At 41.0% G+C, this 16,358-nt stretch overlaps 1 protein-coding gene across 3 annotated transcripts; it reads left to right on the plus strand.

Moving 5' to 3' along the window:
• The first annotated feature begins 64 nt into the window (after window positions 1-64).
• On the plus strand, window positions 65-15,608 carry DTWD1 (DTW domain containing 1). Of its 3 annotated transcripts, none has more exons than XM_083712903.1 (5): window positions 65-251; window positions 5,943-6,250; window positions 6,885-7,028; window positions 9,350-9,626; window positions 11,666-15,608. In XM_083712903.1, exons 2-5 carry the CDS (start codon window positions 5,969-5,971, stop codon window positions 11,890-11,892), a joined length of 930 nt encoding a protein of 309 aa, XP_083569029.1. In that variant the 5' UTR covers window positions 65-251; window positions 5,943-5,968; the 3' UTR covers window positions 11,893-15,608. The 3 variants fall into 3 exon arrangements, with proteins under 3 accessions (XP_083569029.1, XP_083569028.1, XP_083569027.1); XM_083712902.1 differs by having other exon boundaries at window positions 94-251; window positions 5,997-6,250; XM_083712901.1 differs by lacking the exon at window positions 65-251 and adding an exon at window positions 403-657.
• Window positions 15,609-16,358: the final 750 nt, after the last annotated feature.

Genomic DNA, 16,358 nt, shown 5'->3' on the forward strand with positions numbered 1-16,358 from the left:
TTCCGGCCTTCCCCGCCGGCCCCAGCACTTGAGTTCCGACCTCGAGGCAGAGGTATCTCGACAAATATATATATCTACGCAAATATATATTACACGCACGTTTCCGGGTGTGGGTGTTTGTGCGGCTGCTGCTACAACTGCAACGCGGTGGTAGCGGAGGACAGACGCCGTTTTCTACGGTGTGGTGGCTGTGACTGACACCCCCCCAACCCTGAGGAGGCGGAGGGAAGAACCCCTAGGCTTTGCAAAAAGTAGGTTGGTTTCCCTTTTCTTCGGGAAAGGGGTGATCGTTGTAACGAGATCGAAGTGCTGCTTCGATTTATTTGGGGATCCGGGGGGTGGGGTGGGGGGTTGGAGGCCCCGAAGATCTCCCATTAAGGATGGGAGGGGAATGGAGGTTTTTCTTGTCCCCCCCGAGGTGCTTCCTCGGACCCTCTCCCAAGTTGCTTCTTTGCCCGATCCTGTGCACGGTTTGACAATAGCGATAGTAATGCGTGAGATCGTTAGACTTGTTTTTTTGTATTCGCACCAGTTTACAACAGGAACGCACAGCAATAATCATCATAATAAAAACGCAGTGCGAGCGATCAGCTTAAGAACTGATAAATTCCAAAGTGTAAACAAGATTTGATGGGTGCAGTAATGGAATACTGAACGGTATAGTTTTTGTAATTATTATTATTATTATTATTATTATTTATACCCCACCCATCTGGCTGGGTTTCCCCAGCCACTCTGGGTGGTTCCCAACAGAATATTAAAAACATCATAAACGATGAAACATTAAAAACATCTCCCTAAACAGGGCTGCGTTCAGATGTCTTCTAAAAGTCAGGTACAGTAGTTGTTTATTTCCTTGACATCTGATGGGAGGGCGCAATACAGGGCAGGGGCCACTACTGAGAAGGCCCTCTGCCTGGTTCTCTGTAACCTTACTTCTTGAATGTAGCGATTTATGAAATGTAAAATGAACCATGGAAAGAGAAGAAGGGAAGTCATTGATATCTTAAGGATGTAAAAGGAGTATTTTAAATTGTAAAACAAAAAACTTAATAAAATTATATACAAAAAAGAGAGAGCAGTGATGCAAAACATAAAATGCTTTCAAGCAAGCATGTGTTTACCCATTGTTTTCATTGAGGTTTAGTCTAAGGTAAGTATGCATAGGATTGTGGCCTTAAAATCGAAATGGTGCTTTTAGAGCAAGCAGGCCCCAGTAATTTTGGTGAAGAACAATGTACCTCTCCTGGGCTTGCAGGTTTACAGTTTGATTTTAGAGTGTTGATCACCCTGTAGGATTTACCCTCAAGGAAATGCACATAGGCTTTCCTATTAAGAACTAATAAAGTTAAGCAAAGATGTGTTTTGGAGCTTAAAGCAATTTGGGCACAGGTTTTCAGACAACTTGACCTTGGGCATCTAGTCGATGTGATGCCTAAACTTTGTTATGAGGCAAAATAAAAACCTGGAGTCTCCTCAACTGCAAGAATATTTGCTTACAATCCAGTCACTTAAGGCTGTGTTTATAACAACAGAGCACACATTGGCTAGATCAACCTTTCTCAACTTCAGGTCCTCATCTGTTGTTGGACTACAACTCCCATCATTCCTAGCTAGCAGAACCAGTGATCAGGGATGATTTGAGTAGGCAACAAGATACAATGAAAATAAGGACTGGGTCACTGGGGGAAATCAGAGTTCTCCAACTGCTTTGATCTCCTTGGGTTGCAAACAACACCCGGTTATTGTACCACTCCAGTGAATTACCAGTGTGGTTCCTGAACATGTGGAAGTCATTTCTTCCCCTTCCCGCATTTTTTCAAATGTTGTAGAATGATCCTCAGTTGTGCTTTCCTAGTTGCTGAACTGTGTGATCTTAGAAAGCAGCAAGTGCTTCCAGCATCTGTGAGAAAGACAAGATCTTATATTTCCTGTGTGTGGTATTAGCGCAATCCACAAGCTGGGCTGGTGTTGAATTGGGGGAGGGAGACTTAGAAGTGGAATCTGTCATTTTAAATATCAGCTAAGAAATCTTGGTAATGGTTATGGGCCTGCATACACACTGCACTTTTAAAACATATTTGAAGTGCATCTCCCTAACACCCCTCCCCCCAAAAAAGAATTCTGGGCACTGTATTTATCCCTTTTATTGTTACAATTCCCAGCAACCTGTTGACAAACTACAGTGCCAAGAATTATTTGAGGGGAGAAATGTGCTACAGTGGTACCTTGGGTTACATATGCTTCAGGTTACTGACTCCACTAACCCAGAAATAATACCTCGGGTTAAGAACTTTGTTTCAGGATGAGAACAGAAATTGTGCTCCGGCGGCGCAGCGGCAGCGGGAGGCCCCATTAGCTAAAGTGGTGCTTCAGGTTAAGAACACTTTCAGGTTAAGAACAGACCTCCGGAACGAATTAAGTACTTAACCTGAGGTACCACTGTAGTGTGTATGCCGTCCAAATAACAGTGATCCAACTTGGCCTTTAGGTTCTTGGCCAGAAATTTGCGACTGTGATCAGCAGTTGGAACGAAGCATTCATTAATACAAGATGTGCCTGAGTTCCACTGACAAAATGTGAAAGATGTAATTTATTTGCTCAATTTTGCAGGTACAGTGGTACTTTGGTTCTTAAACTTTATCTGTTCTGGAAGTCCGTTCCAAAACCAAAGCGATCCAAAGCCAAGGTGCGCTTTCTCATAGAAAATAATGTAAAACCTATTAATCCTTTCCAGACTTTTAAAAACAACCCCTAAAACAGTAATTTAACATAAATTGTCTAACAAGACCATTGATGCGTAAAATGAAAGCAATAATCAATGTACTATACTATAAAATAAGACAGTATTGTAGATCATAAAAACTACAATTAATTTTTTTTCTTACCTGCACTGATAATAGTCATTGTTTGGATGGGGGGCTTTTAACCATTCCCGCAGTCACACAATCAATCAATCAGCAGCTGAACTGGGTTCCACACAGTCACAAAAACAAATGAACCGAAAAAGCCTCAAAAACAAAAACGCAAAATAAATAGCAAAAACAAAAAGTGCCAAACTTAATCCGTTCTGGAAGTCCATTTGACTTCCAATACGTTCGAAAATCAAGGCGCAGCTTGTGATTGGTGCAGGTGCCCCGGAAACAATAGCCGACAACCACATTGGACATTCGGCTTCCAAAAAACGTTTGAAAACCGGAACCAAGGCGTTTGAGAACAAGGTGCCACTGTACCTTTCCATGAGATCCCAGCGGTGTTGCCTTTGCAGTATCCACTATGGATATATATGGATATATATGGCTAATGGAGTACATTAGAATCTGGGTGGCTTGTTGCAAAAATCCAAAAAGGTTCCTGTACCTTCAGAGGTTAGGTGATATCCTACATATAGCTATTAAAGGTGCAGGAGCCCTGTGTTCTTTTGAATCTGACCACCCTAGGTATAATACATTGTGCCAGAACCTCTGTTCTCTGAGTGAAAAAAGAACTAGCTTGAACACAACTGAGATGGTTCATGGGAAGAAACTTGCCCGGTCCTAGTTTCATACTGCTATCATGCACCTATCCCCCTCCCTCCATGTAATGTGTGGCATAGGTGCTGCGTATGTTAACTTGTTTCAAGCAATGTAAGTTCAGAGTGACAACTTTGCAGGTACATTTTCAGGAGACTGGAAGTTTTTGCCTTTCCTTTGTTACCAGTGTTCACCCGTATGGTCTCAATGACAGCCCTTTGGGGCTTCAGATTTAAACACCAATCTGCCATGAGACATTATAGCAAAACGAATCAGTTTGTAGGCTGGGAATGCATAACAAATTAAAATAACTTCCTGCTCTCTCGCTGAGGAATCTGCGTGGTTAGAAGGTTTTAGCCCAAACCTGAGATGCTTTCTTCGCTCACTTCGCGAGCTTTCCAGAGTAAACGGACTCAATTTTCCCCCCCGTTCAGGAGGAGAAAGCACTAAAACTGCAAATTGGAAGTGAGGTTTGTTACATGAAAACAACAAAAACAAATTTAGTACCGTTGCTGTGTTCTTCCACCAAGAAAAGTGACGGTTCCAAGTTTTGTGAAGCTGGAAAGTTATCACTTTCTTTAAAAAGTACCACTACATAAACAGCCATTACAAATGTTAACTCCAGACGGTTGGCAAAATATATAAACTAGCAATGTTCCGTGGACAATGTTTACAGAGAAAATGTTATAATTGCTTTGTTTTTGCATTTGTAGGGCTACTTGACTTTTCCAAAGGTTTGGGTTCTGGTACATGCGTTTACCTGGAGCTAAGCCACCCCACTGCACTCAGTGGGTCTTATTTCTGAGTAAACATATATAAGATTGCACTGTTATAGGCTAAATAACCTGCTTATCTGTAATTTTGTCTCGGCCATTCAAGATAAGCACTTTAATATATTCATATTTATGCATATGTGTCTGTCTACCAAGTTACCTATTTGTTTTTAAATGTTTTCCCACACCTGGCCCGCCAAGGCCCTTAAGTGACTTAGGACATAAGAATACAGGAACATAAGAAGCCCAGCAAAATGCATTTAAAAATACAGCTAAATTGGTTTTTTTAAAAAACACATTGTCATATCAGTGTAGGAAATTACTGTGTTGTACTCATGGGTGGCGCTTTGGGTTAAACCACAGAGCCTAGGACTTCCCAATCAGAAGGTCGGCGGTTCGAATCCCCGCGATGGGGTGAGCTCCCGTTCCTTGGTCCCTGCTCCTGCCAATTTGGCAGTTCAAAAGCACGTCAAAGTGCAAGTAGATAAATAGGTACCGCTCCGGCGGGAAGGTAAACGGCGTTTCCATGTGCTGTTCTGGTTCGCCAGAAGCGGCTTAGTCATGCTGGCCACATGACCCGGAAGCTGTACGCTGGCTCCCTCAGCCAATAAAGCAAGATGAGTGCCGCAACCCCAGACTCTGCCACGACTGGACCTTTACCTTTTTACTCATCAATTAGGCCATAGAATTAAAACCCCAGAGAAGCAGATATTTAAACTATTGAGAAGCAGATGTTTAAACTATCAAGGCTTAAGCAGGAGATAATTCTCACAATCTGCCTATGAGAGATGTGGAACAAAAGGTAGGTCCTGCTTTCCATTGGATTACTTTATGGCCAAATGTAAGGAAGAAGGACTGTAGCTCACTGGTAAGAGCTAAGAAATGCAGACAGTCTCTAGGTAGGGCTGGGAGAGACTCTGCCAATCATTGTAGACAGTACTGAGCTATGGTCCAGTGGCCTGACTCTGTATCAGGCAGCTCCCTATATTCCTCCTAAGCTACTGCAATGCATTGAATTATGTGTTTTGCACACTCCTCTGCAAACCAACCTAAATGCAGGCTAGTGGTGTCACATCAGAAGCTGAATCTGTCTTTTTGGCCGGCTAAGTCATGTTTTCCCCCCAAAGTTATGTGCATGTGAAACTTGCAATCATCGGGAAGATATTAAGACTGCAATCTTGATAAGTAAATTGAGGTTAAATTACAAACCTATTGGAGAATTAATAGACTATAGTTAAATGAATGTGACACAAGATTGCAAACAAGATGATAAATTGCGGGCAAGAATTGACAACGATGTAAATGGGAGCGGGAGATGTGAGGGAGTTCTAAGTAGTTAAGAAAATATGTTATGATATATGTTATATTGTTCTTTATCTTTGCATTTATGTTCAAAAACCTTAATAAAAAATATATTTTAAAAAAAGACTGCAATCTTGTACCCAGTCATCAGAAGATATGTCCCACCATAAAGTGTTTCAAAAAAGAAGATCTTCAAAAGCGTCCCTAGTTTTTTGTTTTTGTTTTTTTAAAATCAAAATAGCCATTGACTTAAGTTGATCTAAAATCATAAAAGTTTTGCTATGACTGTCAAAATGTTTCTGTGGAAATTGACCCTTGTTGAAAGCCGTTGTGATTTTTATTCTCCCTGTAACAGGTCCAAGGATATTGCTTGAAAGTAAGATGTCTTTCAATTCACCTGTGATTTCAGAAGATGACCAAAAGAGCCACCAGGGAATAAAAAGAAATTTGGAAGGCCTGAATAGTTCAGATTCACAGACTACGTCGATGTTGCAGGAAACACCACTTGAAAACCTGCATCTAGCGCCTCAGACTGTTCTTGAAAGAGCCCCAAAACAAGGGAGATCAAAATGTCCCAGATGTAATAGTTCAAGGATGTTCTATTGTTACACATGCTATGTTCCAGTTGAAACTGTTCCCACTGGAGAAATTCCTGTTGTGAAGGTTAGTGCAAGATATATCTTATTTTTGATCTAATTTGTCAATTTTAGCAAGTTTTAGTCACAGTGAATCATTCTAATAAACGAACTGGGGAAGAATGAAGTGAGACTCATGTTTTTGCAATATAGTTTTAAAAACAAGCTGCGGCAACCCAAAACTCTGTTTTTCTTCAGAACTTGCTACAGGCTTGCCAAACTCTAGTGGTACAAGAAGAAGAGGGGCCCCTGATTCCAGAAGAAATCCCTAGTACTGCAAATCAGTTGCTATCCAAGGTCCTTTCTAATAGGAAAGATGTCTTTCTGAGACCTTGGAGATGACTTCCAGTTAGAGTAGGTTGGGTGAAAGGCAGTAACATCTTCCATTCAGTCAGTCTGCACCCTGCTGCTTCTGACCCATAGGGCTCAGAAACAATTAATTTTGGCGGAAGTTCTCCGGTCATTGTGCGTTCCCACTGCTTTAAGCAGATCTGCTGAGGAAAGCAGTGACTTTTAATAGGCACTGATGCACTTTAACAGGCACTTGTGCACTGCTGCCTGTACCCAAATGCAAAATGTTCAGCCAGTTACTTACTTTTTCTTATGAAATGGAATGGGGAGTGCCTTTTCTCCAATGTATGTACTTGTGCTCTTGGTTGCAGCTCCCATTGAAAATTGACATCATTAAGCATCCCAATGAAACGGATGGCAAAAGCACAGCTGTACATGCCAAGCTCCTGGCGCCCGAAGAAGTTACCATTTACACATATCCTTGTATTCCAGACTACGAAGGAATGAGACACGAAGTAAGGGTTGTCTAGAAGTAGCATGGGGGAGATATTTCCTCGTTTCCTTCCTCTTTCCTTCTTGCTGATGGCTATGAAATCCACAATGCTGCCACAAAGAGAATATCAGGGCTCACCTGGGGTTCAGAATCCCTTCTGCATGCAGAAAAGGGGAAAATAAGTGGCTAACCCCCACTCTCCACTTCTCTAAATTATACACCACAATTTCCCAGTTACCATATTTTATATTGCATTTGCCACTTGTATTGGGTTCCTCCTGATTTGACATGCAAGAAATTATACTTTTTGCTTTCCTAAGACCTGATGTACGCAATATCTACTCTGGAGATACTTTACCTACAGAGGGAAGGATATGTATTCACCTACGTAGGTCTACACCAGGGACAATAAACCTGTGGCCCTCCATATTTATTTATTAAAATATTTATATACTGCTATGCAATTATATATATAAAGCTAAAAACAGACATCAGTGAGAGCCATGCTTGCACAGTTTGAGAGTCATGTGGAGAAAGATGGCTCTTAGGAGATTTGTTATATAAGATATTTATTAAAGTTTTAAAAGGTACAAAAAGAAAAAGCAAAAACATCATTTTAAACAAAAAAACAATACCACACATCCCAATAGGTAAAGAAAAAAGAATAAAATACAAAAGAAAAAAAGATAAATAAAAGAGAAGAAGCAGAAAATTAAAATCCATTAAAGAAGAAAGAAAAAAAAACAAAGAAAAATACAGCAAATCTTCCCATTACTTATCTTTCATTAGCTTATTTCCCCGACCTCCTCACACCTCCCTTTTTTGTATTCTAGATCGATTATCCATGGTTCTTAGGAGATTTGGCATGGTTAGGGTAGTGGGTAGAAGGAAGCATTGGTGGAGGACCAAACTAAGCAGGTTGTCCTAAATGCCCTAGTCCATTTGAACAACTTGGGGTCTCCCCAGACTAGGTTCCTGATAGGGACTTGCCCTAGCTAGCTAGATTATAATTAGGCAGGAACTGGATCTAAATCTCTTTCCCACAACCAGGAAGGAGAGAGTGAGCTCTTAGATGATGAGAGAGAGCAGAAAGGCAATGCCTCCACACAAGGCCTTTTTCCTCAAGAGAATTTTTCTGTGACTAGTTGGAAGACCTGCAAAATTCTTAATACTTCCCTTGGTGGGGGGATAGAATACCGCACGGGGACTTCTGACGTGTTCTGAGGCAGCCTGGGAGTCATTTTGGACTCACAGCTGTCCATGGAGGCGCAGGTTAATTCTGTGTCCAGGGCGGCTGTCTACCAGACTGCCTGGAGACTGTCTCACCAGAGTGGTGCATTCTCTAGTTATCTCCTGCTTGGATTACTGCAATGCTCTACGTGAGGTGACTTGGAAACTACAATTAATCCAGAATGCGGCAGCTAGACTGGTGACTGGGAGAGGCTGCCGGGACCACATAACACCGGTCCTGAGAAATCTGCTTTGGCTCCCAGTATGTTTCCGAGCACAATTCAAAGTGTTGGCTCTGACCTTTAAAGCCCTCAACGGCCTCGGTCCTGTATACCTGAAGGAGCGTTTCCACCCCTATCATCCAGCTCGGACACTGAGGTCCAGCCCTGAGGGCCTTCTGGCGGTTCCCTCGCTGCGAGGAGTGAGGTTACAGGGAACCAAGCAGAGGGCCTTCTCGGTAGTGGCGCCCTCCCTGTGGAACGCCCTCACAGAAGATGTCAAGGCAATAAACAACTATTTTACTGTTAAAAGACAACCGAAGGCAGCCTTGTTTAGGGAAGTTTTTAATGTCTGACGCTGTATTGTTTTTAATATTCTGTTGGGAGCTGCCCAGAGTGGCTGAGGAAACCCAGCCAGATGGGTGGGGTATAAATTAATAATATAATACAATGCAATGCAATGCAATACAATACAATACAATACAATACAATACAATACAATACAATACAATACAGTACAGTAATAATACTGCGATTATAATGATAATAATACTGTTCACTTTTTGTAGGGGTGGGTAGGATGTGACACAAACACCCACCCACACCCTGCCCACCAGCAGTTTTTGCTTCTGGGTGTCAGAGAAATTGGTTAGTTCAGCTTGTGAGCAGGCAAAGAGTCTGCCCTGCATCTATCCATTCTGTCCTGCATGTTTTATGAGAGGGAGGATCGTGTTACAGACCTGTCACTTGCTTTTTTGTTGGTTCCTATTGACATTAGTGTTTATGAAGATGCTGTGCTGAGAGGTAGTTCTGTTTTTCTTTTAGTAGCTGTGGTACCTTGCACGGATCCCTCCCATCCCAAATAACTCCAACATTGTGTCTGTTTTTCTTCTAGATTGCACTTATCTTTCCTGGGCCTAATTCAGTTTCAATAAATGACATTCCCCTCTGTTTGCAAAACAAATCTAAGAAGGAGGTTGACTGTGACGAGGACGAGGACTCGTCAGCAGAACCAGTCCTCAAATGTGCGAAAACAGAGTCAGGCAGTGAAAGCGACTTGGGCGAACACCAGTTTAACAGCGTGAACAGAAATGCTCCATTGAAGAGAATTGTGTTTATTGATAGCACTTGGAATCAAACGAACAAAATAATCACAGATGAGCGGCTCCAAGGTATGTTAACACCAGATTCTATTTTTTTAAAAAGAATATTTATTAAGATTTTACAAAAACATAAATACAAAAATCCATAAAAAATAATAAAAAAATAAAAAGACAAAAGGCAAAAGACAAAAAAAGAAAAAAATTAAAAACAAATCCATTTTTTATAACTTTAAACTCATTAGCTTGTTTCCTTGACCTCCTCACGCCTCCCCTTTTTGTGTTCCCATTTACATAATCAAGTCAGCAAATCCTTACCCTCTTTCATTTATCCTAACTCTTTATCTTAACATATTATAACTCTATATTTTCATCGATTATCAATTCATTTTTGCATATTCTTATTAACTTTGTTGCTAATGCCACTTATTTTCAATCCAACATCATTTTAACATTCATTAATTTTACAGTGTTTCTGCAGATAGTCTTTAAAATTCTTCCAGTCTTCTTCCACCAACTCTTCTCCCAGGTCTCGGATTCTGCCAGTCATTTCCGTTAACACCAGATTCTAACACCAGATTCTAAAGCCCAGTGCTGCAGATTAATAAAAGTGCAAATCGAAGGGATGTGCTTGACACATCAGTCTCGCTACTTCTATGCATGAACAAATTGAACAATCCATATAGATGAAGCAATGGATCCCCATAGCTATGCATGGGCATGGTTTTAGTCGCAATTAAATGCCTTGTGGTCCAACACCAGGTACAGTCCCTTGCATCCAGCCCCTAGGTGGACTAGTTTCCTGATTAGAGAAATGAAATTGTTGTTATATTTATTTATATCCTGCCCTTTTCCTGTACTGGGACTCAAATCAGCTTCCACAAATCAAAACAACACAGATAAAACACAAAAGGATAAAAGATTAACGTTAAAAAGTAATTAAACTCTAGTAGAATTTTAAAAACATAAGAAATAAATTTATTGAAATATGGGTAATATAAATAGAACCGCACTTTTAAAACCCTTTCATTAAAAAACAGCTCTCAAAGGCTGGTTGGATTTAATGATCAGAGGGCAGAGGGCCTTATCGGTAGTGGCGCCTGCCCTGTGGAACACCCTCCCACTAGATGTCAAGGAAATAAACAACTCTCTGACTTTTAGAAGACATCTGAAGGCAGCCCTGTTTAGGGAAGTTTTAAATGTTTGATGCTTTGTTGCTTTTAAAAATTATTATTAATAGTGGGAGCTGCCCAAAGTGGCTGGGGAAACCAACCCAGATGGGTGGGAATGAATGAATAAATAAATAAATAAAAATTATTATTATTAGTAGTAGTAGTAGTAGTAGCAGCAGCAGCAGCATTTGTACCCCACCCATCTGACTGGGTTGCCCCAACCACTCTGGGCGGTTTCCAACCTATATAAAAACATAATAAAGCATTAAACACTAAAAAGCATCTACCTGCTAGTGGGCAGGTAGGCAAACTCGGCCCTCCAGCTGTTTTGAGACTATAATTCCCATCATCCCTGACCACTGGTCCTGTTAGCTAGGGATGATGGGAGTTGTAGTCCGAAAACATCTGGAGGGTTGAGTTTGCCTATGCCTGTGCTAGTAGAAAAGCAACTGGAAGGGAGCCTGTCTAACTTTTCTAGAAAGAGGGCTTAAAAGTCTGTGAGTAGCCACCAACCAGGTCTTCTCCATATTCCCACCAACCATGCCTGTAAGGGTGCTGGGACCAAAGATCTTAAAAGCCTGGGCAGGTTCCTTCAGATAGCCTTGGCCATAACCAGCACTTGAGATTGTGCCCGGAAAAGGACCAGTAGCCATTGGAGCTGCTGTAACAAGGGAGTCACATGCTTCCTATAACCAGAGCTCTCCTCTGCCCAAGAGCATCTGGTTCTCAACCTGTGGGTCCCCAGATGTTGTTGGACTACAATTTCCATCATCCCTGAGCTCTGGCCTTCTAGCTAGGGATGATGGGAGTTGTAGTCCAACAACATCTGGGGACCCACAGGTTGAGAACCGCTGTATCAGTCTGTTACAAGTAGCTGATTTGAGTCATATGTACAATTTAGTGTATACATGTTCTGTTTCGTTACCTCTCTTAATGCAGGATTGCTGCAAATTGAACTGAAGTCGCGGAAAACCTGCTTTTGGCGTCATCAGAAAGGAAAGCCAGAGACGTACCTGTCTACCATTGAAGCAATTTATTACTTCCTAGTTGACTATCATAAGGAATTCGTGGAAGAAAAATATGAAGGACAGTATGACAACCTCCTTTTCTTCTTCTCGTTTATGTACAAATTGATAAAAAATGCCAAGTCAGCAGGAAAAGACTAAGGCAATACTATATATTTTTCGTGTGAATAACAAAAATCAGTCCCCTAAAATATTCCTTACGATCCATTGTACTTTATTCTTTTAAACTTATTAGTAAAAATTGAATTAAATAAATTGCACAGTTGGCTAGAGGGTTTTTTTGTTTGTTTGTAAGAATGCAAAATGTTCCTGTCCTTTTTAGTTCAATCCTAAATGCAAACCCATGGCTTATCATCTGAGGCAAATCTCTCTTATGGTTCCCAAAAGACTCCAAATGGTCTGGGGACTTTACTGCCCTTGCTACATTTGAACATATTTTTTATAAGCACCAATTTAGATGTTTGGAGGGTTTATATCAATTTACATATTTTAGAGAGAAGTACTGATGGCTGTTATGTTTTCAATGCGAACTGACAGTGTATATTGTTTTGTTGGGGGGATTTTCTGTCTCTTTTATCTTCCCCCACTTCTTTGCTAAATTTGACACTTTTTAAAAAGCTGGACTGTTATGGGAGTGTTGCCTGAAATAAAACTGAGCCCGTTGCCTCTAAATAGAAATGTTTTCAGACTGTAATAAGCAGGGAAAATGCCAACATAGAGTCTCTTTTCTTAAACATAGTAAAACTTAGTTCAGCTGTTTCACTCTATAGGAATGCACACTTCACCGTCAGGGATGACTTAATCCCGGTGATGTAACTGTTTACTAAAAAATGATTGGAACAATATTTCAGTAGACCAAAAAAAAACAAAAAACCAGGCTAATGTATTCAGCAGGATGCCAATGGTAAACATGTTTGGGTCTAAATTAAGCTGTAAAATTGCTTTGGTAATATTATAATAGCAGGTTTACTATAATAACTACTTCTATGTCCATTTCAGGTTGACAGCTTTGGTACTGCCAAGCAAAAGTTTCCTGCTGGATTCTGAAATAAATTTACCAGGAGAAACATACATTTGCAGAGAAAGGTGCATTTCCTTCCAACTAAAGTTGGAAGGCTTGCAAAGGAATTAAGGGTCCTCTGCCCACAGCTGAGCCCTGCACTTTACATTGCAAATGAAGCAAATTATTAGACAGTCGTACCTTGGTTCTCAAACGCCTTGGTACTTGTATGTTTTGGCTCCCGAACGCAACAAACCCAGAAGTAAGTGCTTCGGTTTGCAAACGTTTTTCGGAAGCCGAACGTCCGACGCAGCTTCTGCTTGACTTTAGGAAGCTCGTGCAGCCAATCAGAAGCCAAACATTGGTTTTTGAACCATTCCGGGAGTTGAATGGATTCCCGGAACAGATTCTGTTTGAGAACCAAGGTACCAATGTACTATGTGTTAAGCTGTAGAGCCCACACTAGGGGAAGCTGCAGAAGGACAGACATTAAGTCCTTTAAATGGTTTTTCCCACTCTGCAACAAACAGTGTATTAAAACTGAAGTATACGTGTTACAAGTGCTTCCTAACCTCTACCCAAAGCCCTTGTTTATTACGAAGCTTGCAGGCTTGATACACAACACATTTCGTACAGGAGATGTTACTATTGGCCTAACAATCTGTTTAAAGGTGATGTGCCAAATCCACAGTTACCAAAGGACCAGCTGTGTTCTCCTCCTCCTCATCTTTGGAACAACTCATTCAATACAAGTACCAGTTGTGATTTAAAGGCACACACCCTTAACCATATTAACAGCCAGTTACTTAACTCGTTTCAGCAAATATCGTTGATCAAATGCTGCAGGGTTACAAAAAAATCAGATTTTTCACTAAAAGTAAAATATATGATTCCAGAAGCAGTTCCAGTGAGTTTGTTCCTGAGGAGTGGTGATGTTTAGAAATATGCCTAAGTTTCATTCAGTGACAGTGCCTAGAATTATTTCCATTTCCTTTGCCCTTTAACTCTTTTTCTTAAGGTTCACAATGAAGTACAGACACCATAAGCTGGTGGGGAGAGAAACAGAGCAAAGTTTCTAAATTAATATAGTGAAATAAATGAAGTCATTAAACATTTGATTTTGATTTAACTTACACATTAATTTCTTCTTTTGATTATTTAGGCCGTCTTCTTCTTCTTTGGCGATCACTCATAGCTGAGTAAGATTGACCATATTAAATACTTTCAGGGTTCCTGCTCCTTCAAGAACATAGCTAGGGGAAACTAGAATTGTGCCACTGATCTTCCAAGGAAATAAGTTGGCCCTGGGCAAAATTTCCCCCTCCTTCCCATTGAAACTATTTTGGTTGTATTGATCCATCTAGCACAGTACAGTTTCCTTCAGCTGCCAGCTGCTCTCCAGGATCAGAAGTCAGCTGAGATCCTTTTAACTAGAGGTGCCAGGGATTCATCCTGGCACCTTTGACATGCAAATCAGGCGATGTACCACTGAACTACAGGCCCTTGCCAATGCTTAAGTTATGCTTGCATTTTATGATGGGGTGGGGAACCTGGGGCCTTCCCAATGTTGTTGGACTCCAATTTCCATTATCCTTGAACCTCTCCGTCTTTTTGGTGATCATTCGTAGCCAAGTAAGATTGACTTCAATAAACACGGTCTTAACAGTGAGTCCGTAAGTGACTACAGAGGCCAATTCTGGACCCACATGTTCTTCCACAGTGGGGACATAGGTTTCCAGGTGGGAGTTGATCACGGTGAGGGTTTGCCAAGCGTGTCTTCTTCTTAGCACATTTCTCCCTTTTGTCCTGAGTTTGAGCATCTTCAAAGCCCAAGACACCTTTGGTAAAGGCTGTTCTCCAATTGGAGCGCTCGCAGGCCAGTGTTTCCCAGTTGTCGGTGTTTATACTACATTTTTATAGATTTGCCTTGAGAGATCTTTAAACCTCTTTTGTTGACCACCAGCATCGCACTTTCTATTTTGAAGTTCGGAATAGAATAGTTGCTTTGGAAGACTGTACAAGGCTGTACAAGGCATCTTACTCCTAGTTCTTGCTGTGATCTACCATGCACTGATAGGGCTTGCACTAGAGCCTTATCATTCTGAAAAGGGATAGATTTTTTATGGTATCGGTGTTTGGTAACAGGAACCCTCTTGAAATAGCAGTTAAGGAGTGGCCTGCTAGATTGGACTAAAGGCCTATCAATGCCAGAGTCCTTTGGCCAAGTCATGTGGCTTCCTAGGTGGTTTGGGGAAGTTTAAACACAGTGCCTGGGCTGGGCTCTTCTCCATCTGCCTTCAGATGTCAATGTCTCTAAAATGACATCTCATTTTGGTATTCTAACTGATAGTTTTTCTCCCTGATCAATTAAACCACGTAAGCTAAGTGGCCCTCCTCTTTATGGTAGTTAGCCTATGAAATTAATTGTGCATGGTGTGAAGAAGTACTTCTATTTATCCTATATGTATCGCCAATCAGTTTTGTAGGGAGAGCCCAAATTTCAGGTGTTTGGGGAGGGCAAAGTAGGAAGGTAGTATATTTCCCCAGTATGGGCAAAATCTATCATTAGTTTCATTCACACACACAAAAATGGATGGGTAGAACTGGCCAGCTGGTGTTAACATATTCATCTAATGGTGATATAGCAGAATACAGGCTCAGGGTATGTAGAATAACCCCTATTTAGACATGTAGTCTGCAGTCCAGCACATAGTGAAGAATCATCCTTAAGGCTCACTGGATGGTAGCCTATGTTGCTAAAACCACTAAATGTTATACAAAACTGTGTCATGTTTTTACAGCAAGAAATATCTTCAACAGTCATCTCTCTAATAAATTGCAACAGCAAATGCTTTCAACCATCCATGTGTTGTTGTTTTTTATTGCTGTCAAGAAAAGGGCATCTTGGCTTTGCGCAATGATTAATACTGTTTCCAGTGAATGACTTTTGATTGTCTCTCTGACATTTTCATCTCTCTGTGTGTTGTTAAACAAGGACTCCTTTGAACTTTTCCCAGGAAAGTCTCTAAAGCAGCTTTGTGGAAGATTACTGGGCTATAATGGAAAGGGAAAGGAACCCGCCCACTGGAAACGCACATCAAAGCGACCCGCTGACCCAATGTATTCTTAACAATCAGTCCGAAGAGGCAAAACATAATTCGTTTTCTTCCAAATCACGTTTCTTTGAAAACATTTTAAGTGTAAAAGTAGAGACAGATAAAACCTTATATAAACAAGTGTTGGTTTACTTTTAGAGTGCGTTACAATCCAGTTTACTCCTCTGCGAGTTTCAGGAGTCAAAGATCCTCTAGTGGACACTTAAAAGTGCTTCTCTGCAAAAAAGAGAGAGGTCTAACCATTTTCTCCACTAGATGCTGCAACCTCTTGCACTGCAACTGATGCTGCTTTAGAGACATTCCCTGACTTAAGAAGCTGTAGGTTTTTTTTTTTTAAATGAGGCTAATGAGAAGGGGAGGGATCATTTGAACAAACACAGAAGGCATGATTTCCAATATATGAGATGTCCATTTCATCATAGCCAGTCACTTTGAGGAGCAGTTGGTGGGTGGCAAACCAAGCCATCACTCCCTTGAAATGGGCTGCTGCA

This window comes from Podarcis gaigeae (assembly GCF_964106915.1).
Source record: "Podarcis gaigeae genome assembly, chromosome: 14".
Classification (NCBI taxonomy): domain Eukaryota; kingdom Metazoa; phylum Chordata; class Lepidosauria; order Squamata; family Lacertidae; genus Podarcis; species Podarcis gaigeae.

What these genes read in the sequence shown, in the direction of transcription:
- DTWD1 (XM_083712903.1), top strand. Translation starts at nt 5,969, where the DNA reads ATGTCTTTCAATTCACCTGTGATTTCAGAAGATGACCAAAAGAGCCAC. An exon ending in ACGAAGGAATGAGACACGAA is followed by an intron (nt 7,029 to 9,349) that starts GTAAGGGTTGTC and finishes TTTTTCTTCTAG; the next exon opens with ATTGCACTTATCTTTCCTGG. An exon ending in CACAGATGAGCGGCTCCAAG is followed by an intron (nt 9,627 to 11,665) that starts GTATGTTAACAC and finishes CTCTTAATGCAG; the next exon opens with GATTGCTGCAAATTGAACTG.